General features: G+C 50.6%; 1 protein-coding gene and 1 long non-coding RNA gene across 2 annotated transcripts; both read right to left on the minus strand.

Moving 5' to 3' along the window:
* Positions 1–1,350: 1,350 nt before the first annotated feature.
* Positions 1,351–9,850, minus strand: THEM5 (thioesterase superfamily member 5). Its single transcript, XM_057723723.1, has 6 exons — positions 9,587–9,850; positions 8,468–8,669; positions 7,200–7,338; positions 3,480–3,590; positions 3,063–3,187; positions 1,351–2,760 (listed from the first exon to the last, which is right to left on the minus strand). Exons 1-6 carry the CDS (start codon positions 9,707–9,709, stop codon positions 2,717–2,719), a joined length of 744 nt encoding a protein of 247 aa, XP_057579706.1. The 5' UTR covers positions 9,710–9,850; the 3' UTR covers positions 1,351–2,716.
* A 2,945-nt stretch (positions 9,851–12,795) lies between these two features.
* LOC130845904 (uncharacterized) lies at positions 12,796–16,652 on the minus strand. The gene is made up of 4 exons (XR_009051478.1): positions 16,537–16,652; positions 15,516–15,715; positions 15,200–15,336; positions 12,796–12,870 (listed from the first exon to the last, which is right to left on the minus strand). It is a non-coding gene; the product is annotated as an uncharacterized LOC130845904 (long non-coding RNA).
* Between the last annotated feature and the right edge of the window lie 3,299 nt (positions 16,653–19,951).

Here is a 19,951-nt window from a genome sequence, read left to right on the forward strand (position 1 = left end):
CGCCATCACCCTTGGGTCCTGCTGGCTGGTTCACACCTTTCTTTCCCTCCAGCTTGGTGCCACTCCAGATACCTGCTTTTCACCAGCAGCTGGGCCTTCAGCATGCCTCAGCCCACATGTACTTGGTCCGTTTGTTTTCTTGATCCCCACCGTGGCTTGTCCAAATCATTGCCCTTCCTCCAGACCTCTTTCCCCACTGATGGCCTTGCCTTCTCTTTCACTGAGGAAGTCAAGGTGCTCTGGCATAAATCCCGTCAACTTCCCATCCTGCTCCGCACCCCCCACTTCTTCCTTTTGGTCTCAGAGTCGTGTTGATGCTCTCCCGTGACTCTTGTCTCCACTTGTGCTCTCGATCCATCTCTAAGACCAGATAGCTCTTCTGCTGGATGATGCCTCTCTCCTAGGGTTTCAGCCTCTCTCCACTGGCTCCTTCCAAAGAAATTGATAAATATACTCAAATCTCTCTTTAAATAACGACAACAACAAGATTCCTCGTACGAATCATCTAGCTTGGCTTTCTCATTCCCAGTCTGGCAAAGAAGACCACCACCTTCCTCCCTGCCACGTCCAAAGGCCTCTTTTTAGTTCGTGTCTGCCTTGCCGTCTCTCTCTCTTTTTTTTTGAATAATAATACCAAACTGCTTATAGTTCCCTGATAATAGCCATGCAGTTCTTTTTTTTTTTTTTTTATAAATTTATTTATTTATTTTTTGGCTGTGTTGGGTCTTCGTTGCTGCACACGGGCTTTCTCTAGTTGCTGCGGGCAGGGACTACTCTTCATTGTGGTGCACAGGCTCCTCATTGTAGTGGCTTCCCTTGTCGTGGAGCACGGGCCCTAGGCGTGTGAGTTTCAATAGTTGCGGCACATGGGCTCAGTAGTTGTGGCTCACGGGCTCTAGAGCACAGGCTCAATAGTTGTGGCGCACGGGCTTAGTTGCTCCGTGGCATGTGGAATCTTCCCAGGGCAGGGCTCGAACCCATGTCCCCTGCATTGGGCACTGGCAGGCGGAGTTGTACTTACTGCACCACCTAGGAAGTCCTGCCTTGCCTTCTCTTTAGCATTTGATACTGCTGACCTCACCCTCTTAAGGTTGGCCCCTCCTGTCCTATTCTTGCCCTCCTTAGTGGGTTTTTGATTCTCTGCCCTAGCTTTAAGGGTTAGTGTGACCAAAGGTTCTGTCTTTGACCCCTTTCCCTGTCCTTCCTTTCTCTCCCATCCCGTCACTCTCACACCCCTTTCCTCCTCCTCACTTTCATTCTGCATAATCCACTCCCAGGGATTCCATGACAGTTTTTTTTTATTGATTTTTTTTAAGGTTTTTTTTTGTTTTTTTTCCCACGTGGACCATGTTTTAAAAAGGCTTTATTGAATTTGTTACAACATTGCTTCTGTTTTATGTTTTGGCTTTTTGGCCCCAAGGCATGTGAGATCTTAGCTCCCCAACCTGGGATCAAACCCGCACCCCCTGCCTTGGAAGCCCAAGTCATAACCACTGGACCACCAGGGAAGTCCCTCCATGTCAGTTTTTATATAGATGATTTACAAATTGAGTCAGTATGTCATGAATTCTTAGTTCCAAATGACAATACCCAAGCACCCGCTGGTGCTAGCTGTGGATGGAAGTTCCATGGACACTTCAAGCTCAGTGTGTGAAAGTGAGCTCATTAGCTTCCCCCACCTGAAAACTGCTCCCCTGTAACTGCAAAGATGCCACCTGGAACTACCAAGCCGGAAACTTGGAGTCATCTTTGAAGGCTTCGCTTCACAGATCCAGTATACACAATTAGTGGCAAAGTCCTGTATTCTTTTGCTTGCAACATTTTCCATCTCTCTCATCTTCATGGCTTTGAACCATGTCAGGTCCTTACTATCTCTAGTTTGGAGCCCTGCAGGGGTCTCCTAACCAGTGCTTTCACCTTCAGCCTTGCTGACCTCTTATTGCCACCAGAATCATCTTTCTAAAAAACAAAATGATGTCACTCCCCAGCCCAAACCCTTTAAAGTCTCCCTGTTGCCTACAAGACAAAGTTCAAGCTCCGTTGCAGGGTTTCAGGAGCCTTCCATGGCCTGCACCTGCCCTGCCCCCTTCTCTTTCCTGGAACTCCTGCCCCACTCAACACCTTGCTGTTCTCCAGAGTCCCTGTGCTCTTTCAACCCTTTGTGCCTTTGCTCGTACTAGTCCCTCTGTTTAGAATAGTCCCCTGCCTGCCTGGTGGACACCCCTTAACTTCTGAGACTCAGTTCAAGCACAGCTTCCTCTAGAAAGCCTTCTCTGATCGCTTTCCTAGAGTAAAATTGACCCCTCCTCCCTTGGTGTCTGCACTGCACCCATAACTAGAGCTGTGGTAGGGTGGGAGGGGCTGATGGGGCACTTTACTCCTGGCCCACGGCTGCGCATCTCAAGGCCAGGGGCCCTGTCCTTCATCCCTATGTGCTTGGTGCCTCCCCCAGTGCCTGGCCCCTGGTAGGTCTCAGTATATGGCTTCTGTTGGCACTGACCGGGACGGTGGGGGCGTGGGAGGCCCGGGAGGGATTCTGACTTCCAGTTACAGAGGGGCTCGGACTGAGGATGCGGCTGTGAGCCTTTATTCATGCACAGAAGAGCGCCCTTCCCCTCCCTTCACCAGTTTCTTCTTGGGCACCCTCCCTGCTCTGTGGTGGGTCCCAGGTAGGCAAGGCAGTTGGCCGTAGACTCTCCCGAAGGCACAGTGACTGCTATTGGGATGGATCCTCTTCCAGCTGCAGCTGGAGGAAAGCGCCTGCAAGAGAGGAGTGGGCCAAGCATCAGGAGCTCAGAGTACAGCTAGCAGGAGCATTTGTATCGTTCGTCAGCACCTGGGTCCTGTCCTTGTGGTACAGGTTGAGCCACTTATACACAGAAGAAAAAAAAATCCTGATTGGGTTTTCCCTCACTTTGTCTGTGTTTACAGCAAGCACCCAGCCCCACTTTAAAAAGCGGGGCCCCGGCTTGGGGCCGCATCCTCAGCGTCCCCCCTTCTGTTTGTTCTGGGCGTCGCGGTGGCAGGACAGGGCCTGGGGCTGAGGCTGAGGACCTCTTTACCTGAGGCCTTGGCGTAAACTGTCTGCTGGTCTGAGCTCTGGGCGACGCAGGACATGTAAAGCTTCTGGTCCTCAATCTTTTCCACGTCGACGTGCAGCACAGCCAGGGAGCCCACGGGGATCAAGCTGGGAGAGGAGGTGGCTTAGCCTCTCCCTCATGTGAACCCCTGGCCCCCATCCCTTTACCTCCCTGTCCCCCACAGCCTTCTCATCATCCCACCCTGCCTCAAGGACGTAAGTGGCCCTGGGCTCAGGGCCCATCTGCCAGCAACCAGAGTCTGACGGCAGAGGTTGTGTTCTGGCCGGGAACCAGGGGACTGTGCGGCTGGGACAGGAGAGTGACAGGCAGGGCTTCTGCACCCCCGCGGCCACGGTTGGCTGCCCCTCAATAGCCAACACCCCAAGGATCCGTACTTACTTTTTGAACCTGATGTTGAGATTTAGTGTGAACAGCCCCTCTCCAGCCAGGTAAGCAGTTTTAGAAAAGGTCTCGTCTATCATGGCTACCAGGGACCCTCCGTGGGCAAACCTGGGGGTGGGGGTGGGGAGAAAGGCCAGGGCTGGAACTACCCCACCGTCATCTTTCCCCAGGAAAGGAAAGGAAACACATCGGGATCCCGTCTGATCAAACCAGTCAAAATCAGCGGATTTTTTTTCCATGTTGCTACAGCATGTGTTAGCAATCACTGATGCCATTATTTTATTTCACCAGGAAAAAAAGTTTTTTTGTTAGAGTTAATGGGAAAAGCTTTTTCTGATTCATCACCGAATTACTGGCAGCAACTACCATAATTTGGAAAGGTGCATTCTCTAAACCAGGGGTCCCCAACCCCTGGGCCACGGACCGGTACTGGTCTGTGGCCTGTTAGGAAGCAGGCTGCGCAGTAGGAGGTGAGTGGCGGGCGAGCGAGTGAAGCTTCATCTGTATTTACAGCCGCTCCTCATGGCTCATGTTTCTGCCTGAGCTCTATCTCCTGTCAGCATTAGATGAGTTGTATAATTATCTCATTATATGTTACAATGTAATAATAATAGAAATAAAGTGCACAATAAATGTAATACCCTTGAATCATCCCCAAACCATCCCCCACCTCATCCACGGAAAAATTGTCTTCCACAAAACCAGTCCCTGATGCCAAAGAGGTTGAGGACTGCAGCTCTAAACCATGACCTTGGGCCAGTTCTCACCTCACCAGTCACGATGGTCAGCGTTGAGCCCACATTTTCAAGATGGGTAAACGTGAAACTTAACTTAGGACCTATAAAGTGCTGACTAGACGGACTCGCGAGCAGTGCTGCCTGTGGAAAGCCGAGAGCCGGCTTCAGCGGGATGCTGCCAACGCTTGCTTTAATTAAAGGGTGTAACATTCTTGTTCTCACTTGTGTAAGCTGACTTTCATGCCAAAGCTCTATTGCTGGCGAAGTTGGGGAAAATAGAAAGGCACCCAACTTTAGAATGCAGATAACACAAAAGAGATTCAAGTTTCTGATTTTCAACTGTGTGGTCTCGATTCTCCATGGACCAGGTCAGCTGTCCCTGCTGTACTACCATGGGTTACCCTGCTGCTCCTGCCACCAGGGGGCTTCCCACAAGCCTGTTTCCCCCTTCCTTTGGTGGAAAGAGCTGGGGGCCATGCAGCCACACCCACCTGGTTTGACTCCTTGCTCCACCTTCACTATCTGATCTTGTGCAAGTTGCCAAACCTTTCTGAGCTTTAGTTTTCTCACTGTGAATTGTCAATAAAAGTAATTTCTCTCTCATCAGCTCGCATGAGGTAATGTTTACAAAACTCATGTATGCTTCTAGTCTCTTCCCTTCCCATGTTGCTTGAAGGAGGGGAAGAGTTGCTGGGGAAGAACCCTAAGCTTGCTCTTTCCGCGTTGTCCACTCTGCCTGGGCAGGAGACCCATTGCCAAGTGTGTAGATGCTGCAGGGTAGCTCTTGGTCAGCCAGTAACCTACCCCACCTCATCGCCTAGGGGCTGGATGGGTACTTGTAAGACAACAGGAAAAATACATATTGGCATCTGCCCCGATTCCTGGCACAGAGCTCCTGAAACCCTCGTAATTTCCTGGGTGATTGGAATGTCTTTTGTTCCAATGAGGCAACTCTGGGCGGGCTCCTGGTTGAGGGCTCCTCACCAGAAAGATCAAGCCATGATTAGAAGGTTGGAATTTTCAGTCCTACTCCCCTCCCCCCAATTCTCTTGAGAAGGGAGAAGGGCTGGAAAATGGAGTTAACCATGGATCACACCTGTCTGTTGAAGCCCCCATGAAAATTCCGGTTAGTGTGGGGCTCAGAGAGCTCCTAGGCTGGTGAACACATCCACACGAGGAGGATGACGCTCCCCAACTTCACAGGGACGGGAGCTCCTGCGCTTGGGATTCTCTTAGACCTTATCTTATGGGTTTCTTCCTTCTGGATATTCATCCTTTATCATGTCTTTAATACACTGGTAAATGTAACTAGGTGTTGCTATGAGTTCTGTGAGTGGTTCTAGTAAATCCAACCAGAAGAGAGGGTTCTGGGAACTACCAATTGTAGCCAAATCAAACAGAAGTTGTGGGTAACCGGGGGACCTGCCCTTCCAATTGGCATCTGAAGAAGGGTGGGAGCAGTCTTGTAGGACGGAGCCTTTAACCTGTGGGATCTGACACTATCTCCAGGTAGACAGTGTCAGAATGGAGTTCAATTGTAGGACCCCAGCTGGTGTCACAGAGAACTGCTTGTTGTGGGGGAAAACCTCCAAACATTTGGTGACCAGAAGTATCAGAAGGGAAGTGTTCCCTATGAGAGTAAAGGAGCCTCTCAGGAAAGAAAGACATAGCAGGGAAGACCTGAGTTTTTCCTTACACAAGGGATAGACTGAACTGTTTTTTTCTAATTCAGTGCTAATTTCTTCTCGGACCCCCTCAGTCCTCTGGCTCCAGTGTTGGGTGGTCCTCCTCACCTCTCCTGCCCCACCTCCATGAGGCCCTAAATACAAGTCAGCCACACTCCACCCTATCCCTGCCTTCTTGGAGGTTTTCCTCGTCAAAAGGAAGGGCACCCATAGCCTGGGTAGAGCTCTGACCGAGTCTCCCACTGTCTGCATGCACTAGTGTGGAAATCAGTGGAAGATACCTTAAGGATGGCCAAGGTGACAAATGGCTGCAGTCCGAATCCATGGCCTGCAGAGGTGATGACATCTATTAAGCTCTTTGAATTCTGTTTAACTGCAATTGTGTCTCTCTCAGGCCTTGGGACCCTAAAGCGTCTCCTTCCCCCTCCACTCTCCTCTCCCTTGCAGGAATTCTGACAGCTACAACAGCCTTCAGTGACTGTCTAAAGCAGGAGCAAGGATGGAGAAGGCAGACAACCATGGGCGTGCTGACCCAGTATCCTTGGAGAAGAGGCTCAGGGCCAGCCCGATGCTCCCCTGAAGGTATTTATATCCAGTGTGAGTTCTTTCCTGGGTCCATTCCCAGTTTGCAGGCAATGGAGTACAGTGGAAGAAGCAATGGACTTGGAGTCCCAACTCCTGGATTAAAGTCCCAGATCGGACCTTGATTGTCTGTGCTACCTTGGGCAAGATAACTTACCTCCATGTGCCTCAGTTTGCCCATGGGTAAAAGGTGAAGTTTGGACAGATGGCGTGATAGCTATATTGTGCTTTGTGGTTTATAAGCACATACACATTGGCCCATAATATCATATCTCTCAGCTATCCTGGAAGGTAGATATTACTGCCCGAAGATTTAGGTAAGGAGACTGAAGGCCAGAGGTGAAATTGCTTGCTTGGGGTCTCCAGGGGAGCAGCGACAGAGCAGGACCAGAAGCCTGGCTCCTAATTCCAGATCCTGTCTTCTTCCAGTCCGCCATATCCTTCTCAAAGTGGCTTCTAAGACCTCTTCTTACTGGAAAATTCCCAGACCTGAATAAGGAGGCTCTGTCTTATCTGCACAGTGGGGACTGGACCAGATGAGAGAATATCCTTCCAAGCCTGAAATTGTGAGACTGAAGCCCAGTGCCTCCCACTCCCACCCAGCTCCTTAGAGAGAGGTACAGACCCCAGAGTGTGGTCATGCCCAATCTACCTGCTGAGTGAAGCCCAGGAAGCAGCCAAAGATGTCCCCCTGGACCTGCCTGATGTCTTACCCTGGGGCCCCCTCCAGGTAGGGGCCTGGTTGGAAAAGACAGACGGACTTCTTCTCAGATGGGTGGAAAAAGATGACATACTCGTAGCCTTGTCCCTCCGTCTCGATACATCTGGTGAAGATGCGCCAGTCACTTTTGTCTGGGGAGAGATGGGCAGTGACACAGGTGAAGGAGGGAGCGTGTGAAGGCATGGGGCCCTGTCAGGACGCAGGGCCATCATTCAGCAGCATGAATGGAGCCCGGCCTCAGGTATAGGGTTGAGGAGAAAGCCAGAGGACACACAAGCTCTGCTCTCAAGGAGCCTTCAACTGGAAAGCAAGGCATGGACCTGTCCTCAGGGCCCTTGGTTTGAGGGGGACACAGCCCTGTTCTTAGGGAGCCCTGGGTCTTGAGGAAGAAAAACTCATGAAGTTCCCTGGCTGAGAGTGGATACAGGGTCAGGGGCAGATCAGACTTTGAGACCTTAACCATTGAAAATTAAAATGTATGGCATTTAATTCACATATAATTCAAAATAACAATGCTGAACAGAAAAATAAGTGCAGTAGAGTCCCCTAAAGTTCTGGTTTTTTTCTCAAGGCGACTATAAAAACTCTATCTTTTTTGGATGGAAATCAAAGTCTTCAAAAATTTTTGATGCACCTGCTTTGTTTTTTCCATAAACCCAATGTACAATGCATTCATCACTGGGCTGGACGAACACACATGTGAATGAGAGAGACAAGTTAACACCCACACACATGCACGCACCCACACACGCGCAGAGAGACCAAAGTGGAAAGCTCTGTCACTCTGATCTGTGGGTGTTTCAGGAGAGCCTCTGGGCCTAGCAGAGCAGGGATGGTGTGCGGAGGTCTGTAGTGAGCAAGGGGGAGCCCTCAGACCTTTGTGGGGTGGGGAGGAGGGCTTGGGATAAGGCTCCACCGTAAGGGAAGCAGCCCCAGGGAGAAGGCAGCCCGGCAGGGAGCAGAGTCAGCAGTTGTCCAGTGGGTGCCCTCTTGGCTGGGAACAGAGGCAGCTGCTAGGGGTGTGCTTTCTTCCCCTGGGGGAGCGGAGCCAGGGGCCTCAGCGGATGCTTTCCTCATCCACCTGCCTGGGGCTGCAGCAGGAGGGGTGGAGTTAGTAGAAAGAACCTCTGGCTGAGAACTGGCACAGAGCATGTGAATGTCCTTCCCGAGAGTCTCTGACCACAGGGAAAGGGGCTGGTTGAACTGACCCCGGTGGGCCGGGACACGTGTGCCAATGGGCCCTCTTAGGCCAGGCTTTACCTGAGGTAACTGGTAACCCTAGTGGGAGCTTGAGCCCCTGCATGTGGTCTCTGTTGGACTTGAAGGAGGGCACTCTGATCCAGCCCTCGGCCTTAGTCTTCTCCAGAAATTCATGGTACAGGCTCAGCATGTCTGGACACCAGCTGGCGTTGGGGAGGGCGTAATTCTTCAAATCTGTCTTCTCCGGACAGAATCTTGAGACCTGGGCAGGAAAAATCGGGGAGACTTAGACAGCTTCCTTGGAGGTGGGCTGCTGCTTGGACTGCGGGACCTGTAGGTAGTGTGCTCCTGGGTTCTTGGGGTCCTCAATCCCTTCTGCCGGTCTGACTTGAGGGAAATGGCCCTTGGGGACTCCTGTGGGTGACCAGGCAAGGGGACACCAACGTGCACAGGAAGGGAAGGAAAGGCACTGGGGCTGACAGTTAGAGGCATGCTGCTCTGTGCTGGTGCAGTAGAATTGTCCTGTTTGAAAGCCTTTGAGGCTGAGAATGGCTACTATTAGCCCAATGTACAGATGGGGAAACTGAGGAAATATTGCTAAGGTTGCCAAGCTTGTGAGTGTGCGAGCCGGTGGTCAGACTAGAGCTCATTCAGAGACACTGTCTACCCTGGGGGGTGCGACCACAGGTGAGGACCATTCTTACCACCCCTTCACCTCAGGGGCTACTGCAGTTCTGTGCTCAGCTGTGGGCCTGCCGGGAGAGGGGGAGCTCCTATGAAACATGTTTTGGGTGCTCACAGTGGTGCGGTACCTTCTGTGGGAGGAGGAAGTGTCCTCTGTGGCGCCAGATACTCACGTTCCAAATGCAGCCATGGGCAGCAGGCCAGCTGCTTGCCGAGACCACACACAGGGTCCTTTGTCTGCAGATGTCCCAACTCAGCCGTGACAGTCTGAGTCCCACAGGAGGAACGTGGCCACGAGATTCGGATCAGGATGAAAGTAACCTGGTGGTCTTAGTTTTGGATCTGGGCTACTTGGTTTCCTTTGCCACATCAAATAGCTCCCAACAAAGTGCTTGCCTGCCCCAGCCACAATCTGGGAAGCGGAGATTTGGGGTGATCCTTACACCCTGGGCCCCCAGGAGAAGGGCTGCCCATCTGGCTGAGCTGCGTACTCACCAGGGAGTCCGTGGAGGAGCCGAATGCTGAGGCGGGGCTGAATCTGGGCAGGATGTGGGGGCCACCAGGAAGGGCTTTGTGGTGGCCAAGTCTTGCTGCTGCCTGGAAACCTCTCCTAATCATGGCTGAAAGCTGGGATCGGGTTGGCGGGGCTGGGGCAGGGAGGCAGGTGAGTGCTTTGCAGCTGCACCTGGCGGCTGTCTGTGCAGCCACCTCTCAGACAAGCCTCACTCCTCTCTGCCACGAAGCTTTTATGAGCAAGCTTCCACTGCAGGTGATTAGGCAAGGCTGGGCTGGTTTGGTACAACAGCCCAGCCTTGCCTAATCAGCTTGGGGTCTTTACCTAGCCCAGAGCCCCACCCAGCACCTGGGGAGGGGCAGATGCTGCTTGGGCGTGAATGCATAGCAGGACTGGCCTGAGTTCAGAAAAATATTCATTAAGGGAGCAAAAAAGTACATGATGGACTAGTACAGGGTACATGAAGCTTTGGAGAGTTGCCCTGGAGTTTTTCTGGGAGAGCCCAATAACATTGGGAAAGATCAGGGAGGCCTGGTCCTTGACTGGAGGCTGTGGGTGGGGTATCTGTGTGTGGGGGTGGAGCGTTTGTGGCAGGTGCTCTGCAGCAAGACTCTGAAAGCTCTGGTACGATCCTGGGACTAGAAAACCAACTCACAGCCCTCAGTCACTTCCTTCTTCTATCCCATGCAAAGAGGCAGCACAGGCAAGCCTCCACTGCTGGTCCCTGGTGAGGAGAGGGGGAGGGAGGGGAGGGGCTTGGAAGGGGAGGCCAGAAAATCATTCAGGAAGGAAGCAGCGTAGGTAGCAAGGGCATTCTGCGCTTTGGGAGCCCCAGAGAGGGGATGATGGTGGCAGACAGTGCTGGGAGTGAGGTGGGGAGCAGGGCAGAGGAGGCTTTGTTGATGATGAGCCTGGAAAAGAGCGAGCTTTGAGCGGGGGAGTGGGGATGCTCCGTCAGCATCTGCAAGGGTGCGGACTCTTCGGTGGTGGTATTTCGTCTACTGAGTTAAAACGGCCAGTTTGCAACTAAAAGTCCCAGATTTTAATTCCTTAAAATAAAGTATGTTCTAAAGTTCAAAACTATGCAAAGGTGGAATTATGATGATGATGTTGATAGTTTGGTGGGTACTGAAAGATCATACTATTTTAATATGGAAATTTAAAGATTTTATCCCACTTGCTGTAGTTAGCTGCCCTAGAAGACTAGGAAAATATAAATGTTTTCCTCAGCTCTTGTCAAGGCTTGAATGAAACTTCTTTAAGGACTAGGGGAACCCAGTTTTTCGGTTGATTCAGTCTCTGGGTCTAACCATGAATATCTGAGTCAGTTGCCAACATTTAAAACCGGGGAGTTTCGTACAAAGCAGAAAGGCACGGACCTCCAGTTAAGTGCAACCATCTGGCAACAGGATCTTCATTCCTTTGCGGGAGCAGGGGCTGCAGCACATGCCCCGTGCCCTCTGGCTTGCCCAGGCCTCCCCTGATACTGGGCATTCCTTCAACTCCCTCTGCCAGCCTCTGTGTGTGACACTTAATTTGGGAGACGGGGCTCGAGGAAGAGACAGGAGAGAAAAGAGGAATCTTACAAAGGACAGACAGACTGAGGACAAGGGAGGAGGGCGGAGGGAGGAGGGGAGGAACCCACAGCGGGTCCTGGAGGTTGGGAGCTGATCCCAGGAAGGTTGCCCCCGGAGGAGGCAGGGGCTGTCGTCTCAAGAAGAATCAATAGCTGAACCTGGGAAAGGAAATCCTTGTTTCATTGCCCGAGTTCATTGCCCGAGTTCATTATCTGGTTCATGACACAGAGTTCCTGAGTCCCTTGAAATTTCCTAGGTGACAGGAGTAGCTTTTGTTCCAATGAGGTGACTCTGAGTTGGCTCCAGATCGCCTCAGGATGGGGGCTGGTCACCAGAAAGACCAAGCCATGATTAGAAGCTTGGAATTTTCAGTCTTACCTCTCATCCTTCAGGAAGGGGAGGGGGCTGGAGCCTGAGTTAATGGTCCATCATCCCTACATGATGAAGCCTCCACAGAAATCCCCAAAGTAGAGGGTTGCGAGAGCTTCCAGGTTGGCACACCCCACCTCCATGAGGACAGAAACTTGTGCACTCAGGATCCTTGCAGACCTTGCCTTATGTACCTCATCATCTGACCATTCATCCGTATCTTTTATCATACCCTTCATTAAATCATAAGCTGGTAAACATAAATGTTTCCTGGAGTTTGGCAAGCTGTTCTAGCCAACAATCAAATCCAAGGAGAGGACGGGTCATGGGAACCTCTGATTTGTAGCCAAGTCAGACAGAAGTTGTGGGTAACTTGGTGACCTATTCCTTGTGACTGGTATTTGAAGCAGGGCACAGTCTCGTGGAACTGAGCCTTTAACCCATGAGGTCTGCACTAACGTTGGTTAGTGTCAGAACTGAATTATAGGGCATCCAACTGGTATCGTAGAGAATTGCTTGGTGTGGAGGAAAAACCTACACATCTGACATCAGAGGTGGGTATGAAAGTAAAGGCGAAACACAGGAAATTTTTCCTATAGGCACCCCCCTACTTTAGTTGTTTTGAAATTTTTGGTTAAATCAACTTTCAAATCCTTACATCATTATGATTACGTAAATTTTGTTCTCAGCCTTGCCATATGCTGTAGTTCCCTTTTCTTTCTCATACAACTTTTATTTTCCTTGAATTGATAATTTCCAAGGTTCGGCTGGATGCTGTGGTCCAGGGGAATACAGGGAAATTGAAGGACAGTGGTTGAGATGATCAGCCTTCATTTCCCAGCTGGGAGGGAGGAGAGTGAAAATAAAAGAAATGAAGATCTGGCGATGTCTGTGATATTTAAGAGCAGATATAATGGGATCAAGGGTATGACAGATGGAAGGTAATTGGAAAGATATCTGAGAACATCTATGGTGATGGCAAAATTGTATGTGGGGTGCTGGATTCTGATGGCTGGCTTAGGATGGAGGAAGTTGGTTGTCCAAGGCCACCTAAGAAGAGGAAGAGTAGGATTGTGGAGAAAGTGCTCTTTTCCCCCATTTGGACTCCCTTCCCACCATTTCACACACCTTGTGGATTCCTTCTGCAGCACGGAGCTCTTCCTACCTGTGGGCTGGGAATTCAGCTAACCAGGGAGGTGAAAAGGTGTTTGGCCAGTGCTTTGAACACGGGCTTTGGCCGCAGCCCTTCTCCTTCTGTGTGAACTCAGCTCAGAGAGAACAAAGATCACTCAGCTTGGAGAAAAAGCTTCTCCGCAGACCTGGATAAACAATTCGAAAACAGAGGGAAGTCAGTGAAGGTTCAGCGTAATTCAGAACTCCTGTTGGATTCTTATTTAGCTTGTTGTCTGACTGGTGCATTTCCCATTTGGGACCTTGTGGGGGGGATGTTGAGTTTGGGGCCTTCTCTGGCCGAGAAGTGACATGTCCCCAGAAGTACATCCTGGGCCTGACCTGACAGGGGGTGCGCAGAAGAACCAGCTGTGGTGTGCTGGGAAGTGGTAAGGGATTAACCGCTCCTAGTGGAGAGGAGAGCTCGAATTGGTGGCATTTGTCAGCTTCTGTTGTGTAAATATTCCCATAGTGGCTGACTTCAGGCTACCAACATGAGGCCACTGGCCCTGACTGTGAAGCTGGGAGAATGTGTGCTCAACCAGCTCTTGCGAGCTGGAAGGCACTGGTTCCAGCACACTGCTGAACTGGAAGCTTCTTTGGCTTGGAGCGAAGCAACACGGTAACCAAGGCTGTGGTAGGTTTAGCAGATCACTTCCTGGTCCGGGTCCTCCTAAATGTAAACTCGCGTCCTCTTCCCTTTTCAACTCCCCTTCCCTCCCGAGACCGACCAGGTCGTAGCACTTAGTCTCCCCAGCCCGCCCTCCTCCCCTATTGCCCACCCAACACGTTCACAGGCCATCTGTTGTTGTTGTTGTTGTTTAAAGATTTGTGTGCTGTTTCAAGATATTTAAAGAGGAAAATTATAACATTTCTAGAAATCTTCCAAAGTCGTCCTCATCTTGGGGGGCGCTGGAAGCCCTCTCAGATCTTTCTGGACACGCGGTGGAGTTCCCCGGGGGGCCAGCAGGGCTGGCTGGCTCCCTGCTGTCCTGGGGGGATTGGAAGGGTTCTGTCTGCGATGACCCCCTCCTCCATCCCACCTTTCTGGATGAGGAAGGAACGTCTCTAGCAGCCTTCCTGGACACCGTTGCTATTTAGTCCACCGTGAGCTCAAATCCCTCCTGAAGGCTCGGCCCTGTAGGCTCACACAGGGCAGTTTCTGGGGGGCTTCCAGACCACCCATCTCCCTATCAGGGTATGGCTGCTCTCCAGACTCCTGCCCAGGCTGGCCTGCCCTCAGGGACACTGGGTTTCTTGATCTTCTTATAAGCTAAGCGTCAGGGCGCAGGCTGGGCAGGAGCCGCTGTACATAGCAGAGAGCGATCGGCAAACTCGAAGGGCTCCCACAGGCGGCTGCCCTGGCCGTGTCCCATTCGGGACTTGCCACAGTAGAACACAGGCCCAGTTGCCAGCTCTTCTCATTTTCCCAGAAAAGCCAGCACAGATCCGGACTTTTATGTGAAAGCTTCTGACTTTGCAACTAATGTATACAATTTTGCATGAGCCAAACCAAACGTCTCTGATGGGATCTTGTCCTGTGGGTAGCTGATCATGTCCTCGGGGTCTAATCTTACTGCTGGGCCTTTCTCACCTCGCTCTTCCGGAAGTCCCTTGCTGTCTGCCCTAGATCTCTTCTGAGTACTCCTAGATCAGCTTTTTCCTGGTTCCCTCTAGGAAGGACCTTCCTGAGATTCATTTTATACTCTGGCTGCCTGCAGTGGGCCCTCTGGAAAGCAGAATAACTGCCACATGTTGGAACTGATGAATCATTTGGCTCTATGCTGCTTCAGGGTTTTTGCTTTATCCCGTTTCTAAGGTTCTTGGTCTTGCTGGGGGTGGGAGGAGTTAATGGGAAGCTCGGCCTCAGGCTGGCCAAGACAGGAGAACAGGCTGTCTGCACCAAACCTGGGGCACTGGGTGGGGCTAAAAGCAGTGGTTGCTAAGTGCTCTGCCCAGAGGGGCCCTGGGTGGTGGGCTGGTGGGATGCCCGCTGGGAGAAGGACAATACAGGGAGGGCAAGGCTGTGGCAGAAGACCTATGGGAGCTGGGCAGCTGACAGGCAGCTGTTGGCTCCACGTGCTGCTGCCTGGTGTGGTCACTGGGCTGAAGGAGGGGGTCCCGGCAGACTACAGGACCAGGGAACTGGGCCAACCGAGGGCAACCTGAGCTCCTCCCAGAAAGCTCCCAGAGAGCCCCCCGCCCCCACCCCACCCCATTGCTCAGCTGGAACTGACTTCCCATCTGTGAAATGCTAAGAGGCAGAGAGAGGCAGGACCTCTAAGCTCAGAAAGTGACAAATCCTGAGGGTGGGTATGTGTGTGTGGCCAGGCCTACACCTGAAATTCCCTCTTTCTCATACCCGGTCCTTTGAGAGCTGGTACCTTCCAAACCAATGGGACAGGCACATCTGATTCCTCAGCTTGGGGTACAAAGGAAGCTCACATGTATTTATTTATTTATTTATTTACCACATACCATTTGTTTATTTATTTGGCTGTGCTGTGAGGGCCCGTGAGAGCAAGTCCTCTTCAGGTTCCCAGGAGGAACCATGTGCGGCCCCGGGGGCAGGTGGAGGGAGATGCCCCCTCAGTGCTTTGGCTCCTGAGTGGCTCCTGCAGGAGGTTTTGGACACTGTTCTTTACAGGGAACCTCCTAAGACTCTCCCACCTGCAGCCCCCGCCTCTGTGCTTCCCAAACAAGGAGACCTCACCTTTGTTGGGCAATTTTCCCTGCTACCGCCACCCTCATAACCACCCTCTCCACCTCCTATATCCCCAGCCAGCCCTCAGACCTCCACTTAGTCGGGCAGGAGGCCTCTTTCTTCTCCAAATTCTTTCCTCTTTCACAAGAGTTCCCAGAGCTCTCAAACCCCAGCCAGAATGATTAGCATCTGGAAAACACCTGGTTTTTCTTTCCCTGGGGGCTGGTGGGGCTCTATCTTCATACTTCCAGGGGCCTGAGAGGACGCACTGGCATTCCATTCTCCGAGTGCTGTGAAAAGATTAAGTTCCTATTAAACTGGCCTGACCATGGATTCCATCCCTGAAGGTAGGCGGTCCCAGAGCATCTGGCTCTGGGGCTCTGCCCTAGATTCTGTCTATGAAGACAGAGAAAAGGACCCATTGGGAGGTCCCTTCCTTCCTGTTGCTGTGATTCCTGGCCGTCAGCAGGCAGGGGAGTGGGCGATGTGGCCTCCTCTCCTCTCCACAGCTGGGCGCTGGGCACTGGACACACGGCATGACCACTGTGCCTTGGTGGCCCCGTCAGCAAAGAACAATGTTGTTCCAGCTCCGGTGTAGAGTTCCTTGGTGCAGAGAAAGCCCTGCTCCCTCCCCAGTGCCCTCTGCTAGGCTGAGCTGGCCTGGCTCCTGGACACTGTGGACCCCGGTGCTTTACCCCCCGCCCCCACCTCCGGCTACTACAGCTGCAGAGTTGCCTGGCTCTCTTAGTGCCTGCACAGGCATGCACACACACGTGCACCCACTCACAAACGTACTGTGCATGCCCACACGTGCTCACAACCACGTGCACGCACACACACAGATGTGGACATGCGTGTATACACTCAGGCACACAACACACACATGGGATTATGTACACACATATATACGTTTATACACATGCATGCATACGTGTATGTACAGTGTACACACAGCCTCACAACACAAGTGTGAGTACACTTGCCCACACGTAGAGACAGAAATGCACACGCACGCACACGCGGCGTCAGTGTCCACGTTTGCACACAGGCACGCTCACTCTCACACTGACTCACGTAAATACCACACGTACACATATGCACACACGCTCACCTGTTTACAGGTCGGGACACTGAGAGTTATCGCCCCACCCACTGCTCATCGTGGTTCAACATTTTGCTTCTCCTTTAAAATGTGAGTATTCCAGCGACGAGCCACAACGTAAGCAGTTAGTAATTTTACTTCTCAGTTTAAGTGGGATCCTGAAAGTAGGGTTTTTTTTTTTAAAGTTTTATTTCTTTTTGGCTGCATTGGGTCTTCAATGCTGCACACGGGCTTTCTCTGGTTGCAGCGAGCGGCGGCTACTCTTCATTGCGGTGGCTTCTCCTGTTGCGAAGCACGGGCTCCAGGCGTGTGGGCTTCAGTAGTTGCAGCAGGCGGGCTCAGGAATTGTGGCTCATGGGCTTAGTTGCTCCACGGAATGTGGGATCTTCCCAGGCCAGGGCTCGAAGCTGTGTGTCCCGCATTGGCAGGCGGATTCTTAACCACTGTGTCACCAGGGAAGTCTCTGGAAGTAGGTTTTGATAAGGAAAAGGAGAACAACCTTGAGTCTGGAAGCAAAATTTCCCTGGATGCACAATTTTGCCAGGTACCCCTTCCCTGAAAGGGCGTGGCTGGACCAGACAGACTGACTTCTTCATAGGTGACGTTCAGGGAGCTCTCAAGACTGTTTGAGTCCGGAGGTGCCTCTAAAGAGCCTTTGGTCTGAGCCCCTCATCTTATAAATGAGGAAACTCAAGTTCATTGAGGTTAATCAGCTTCACTGATTGTACTTCCAAAATATATTTTAATCCACTTCTCTCCTGTCATCCACATATAAAATCTCAGGGAAAGACTCTACCTAATTACTTAGGTTACGTGCCCCCTCCTTGGACCAATGTCTGTGGGCAAGGGGATGAGGAGCTGTGATTGACTAAGGCTGGTCAAGTGCCTGCCCCAGTGCCAAGGGTATGATTGGTCCCCTCCCCCCCAGAATCAAATGAAACCCAGAAGGGCCAACTGCCAAGTCAGCTTAGTTCCTTTACCAGAAGACAAGGAGGGAGGGGTGATGGACAGACAGAAAACAACTGACGTGCATGGCTGTATCTTAGCAATGGTCCAGAAGTTTTGGCCCCAGAGATGAATGGAAATCAACAAAGAGGTGAGTCATGATGGAGAAGGGTGGCCAAGGAGGCATGTCCCCAGTATGCAGATTGGGTTTTGGGAGAGAAGGGGTGAAATGGAGACAAAGTAAAAGAAAGGAGTGAAAGTGGCTCTCCCTCTGCTGAGCTCATTTAGAAGCCCTATGGTTCAGAGGTTTTTTTTTTTTTCTTCAGAAATGTGGGAGGGACTTCCCTGGTGGTGCAGTGGTTAAGAATCTGACTGCCAATGCAGGGTACATGGGTTCAATCCCTGGTCCCGGAAGATCCCACATGCCGTGGAGCAACTAAGCCCGTGTGCCACAACTACTGAGCCTGCGTGCTGCAACTACTGAAGCCCTAGAGCCTAGAGCCTGTGCTCTGCAACGAGAGGCCACCACAATGAGCAGCCCTCGCACCAGAACGAAGAGTGGCCCCTGCGCTTGCCGCAATTAGAGAAAGCCTGTGCACGGAAACGAAGACCCAACACAGCCAAAGATAGATAAATAAATAAATAAATAAATATATTAAAAAACAAAAGAAAGAAACATAGGAAAGTATGTGATGCATGTCACAAATGACTGAGGACATGGGTGACTTTATGGAAGCATTTTTTCCCCCCATATTTTAGATTTGGGTGAGGTAGATATCATTCCCGGGTGTTGATTTCAGTACTTTCCCTTTTATCACTTTTCTCCTTACTTGTGGAGAATTTATCTTTTCCTGAGAACAATAAGGTACTTCAGAGGGCATCTAAATGCTTCTCCTTAGAAAATTTATTTCATTTGCATTCCTGAGTCAGCTAATGTGCATCTAGAGACAGTTAGCTACAACTCTGTAACATCCATCCCCAGTCCTTTACACTTTTACTTATTATTATTATTATTTTAGGGGTTGTTTTTTCCCAGATCCCAAAATGGAAACTAATGATATCTACTATCAAATCTTGCCCCATTATTAAAATTTTATCAATTTCTTGATTGGTGTATCATTCTTTATAAAATATAAAGTTTTCAACATTCAAGTTTGAAAACTCTGGTCTTAAGTCAGTGATAACAGAAATGTCTCTTCCACCTCTGCCTTCTGCGGGCTTTCTTGTCAGGGCCTAGCATATACTCCATCCCACTTTTATACACTTCAGTGCCCGAGTCACTAATCCCAGGGGACAATAAATCCCAGTGTTGGAAGCTTGGGATCTGGCTTGGAGTCAGGAGGACCCAAATGCAACTCCCAGGTTTGCCTTGACTTCCTTATCTATAAAATGGGAATAATCAGAGTACCTACTTCATAGGGTGGTGGTGTGATTTTGGGAAATTTACTTAACCTCACACAGTTTGCTCACCTGTTAAATAAGGCCATCAACAGCATCTGAGAAGGAAAGGGGTGAGGTAAATGATGTGTTTACACAATGCCTGGAAAACGGTAATTTTCAGAAATAGCTACTACTTTTTTTCTTTTTTTTAACAGTACTTGTACTGCAGTAGGCTTGAATCACTCTAGAGGAAACTTGTGGGCCAACTCACCTTCGTTTCACTCATGAGTACAAGCTCTTCATAGACAGCCTCTGCACGTCATCTTGAACGTTGCTTCTCTCTTGTTGGCAACTCAAGACACCATCAGCTGAGAAGGGCAAAAGCCTTGCATTAAAATCTATGGTACATGTGTTTGTAAAGATTCTTTAAGGTCCGTGTAACTCCCTGCCACCTGGAAGTTGACAGCCCTCAGCTCTGACTCTCTTCCTTCTCCCTCCCCTTTTGTACTTGGCTAGAGTGCCATGCTCTGGAAGCACAAGGCTGAGGGCATAAAAGGAGGTGAGTGAACGATCACAGCTCAAGTCATGCCCCATCCGGCCCCAGAGGTGAATCATCCTTTTGTCTGGCATATCCCACCTGTTACCTTCTTAGCCGTCTCCCTGTCAGGTCCACTGCCGTGGTATCGCAGTTCCAGAAACTCTTATTTTATTTAAGAATGGCCCCAAAGCACAAGAGTAGTGATGCTGGCAATTAGGATATGCCCAAGAGAATTGCCAAAGAGATGTGCCTCCTTTAAGTGAAACGGTGAATGTTTTCAACCTAATAAGAAAAAAGTCATATGCGGAGGTTGCTAAGATCTCCGGCAAGAATGAATCTCCTATCTGTGAAATCTTCTATCTGTGCTAGTTTGCTGTTGCACCTCAAACTGCAAAAGTCATGGGCACAGTGCATGGTAAGTGCTTCGTTAAGACTGAAAAGGCATTAAATTTATACAATAAGGTGTTTTGAGAGAGAGATCACATTCACATACCTTTATTACAGTATATTGTTATAATTGTTCTATTTGATTGTTCCTTGTTCTCTTAACTGTGCCTAATT

This window comes from Hippopotamus amphibius, chromosome 1, assembly GCF_030028045.1.
Source record: "Hippopotamus amphibius kiboko isolate mHipAmp2 chromosome 1, mHipAmp2.hap2, whole genome shotgun sequence".
In the NCBI taxonomy this organism is placed as follows: Eukaryota; Metazoa; Chordata; class Mammalia; order Artiodactyla; family Hippopotamidae; genus Hippopotamus; species Hippopotamus amphibius.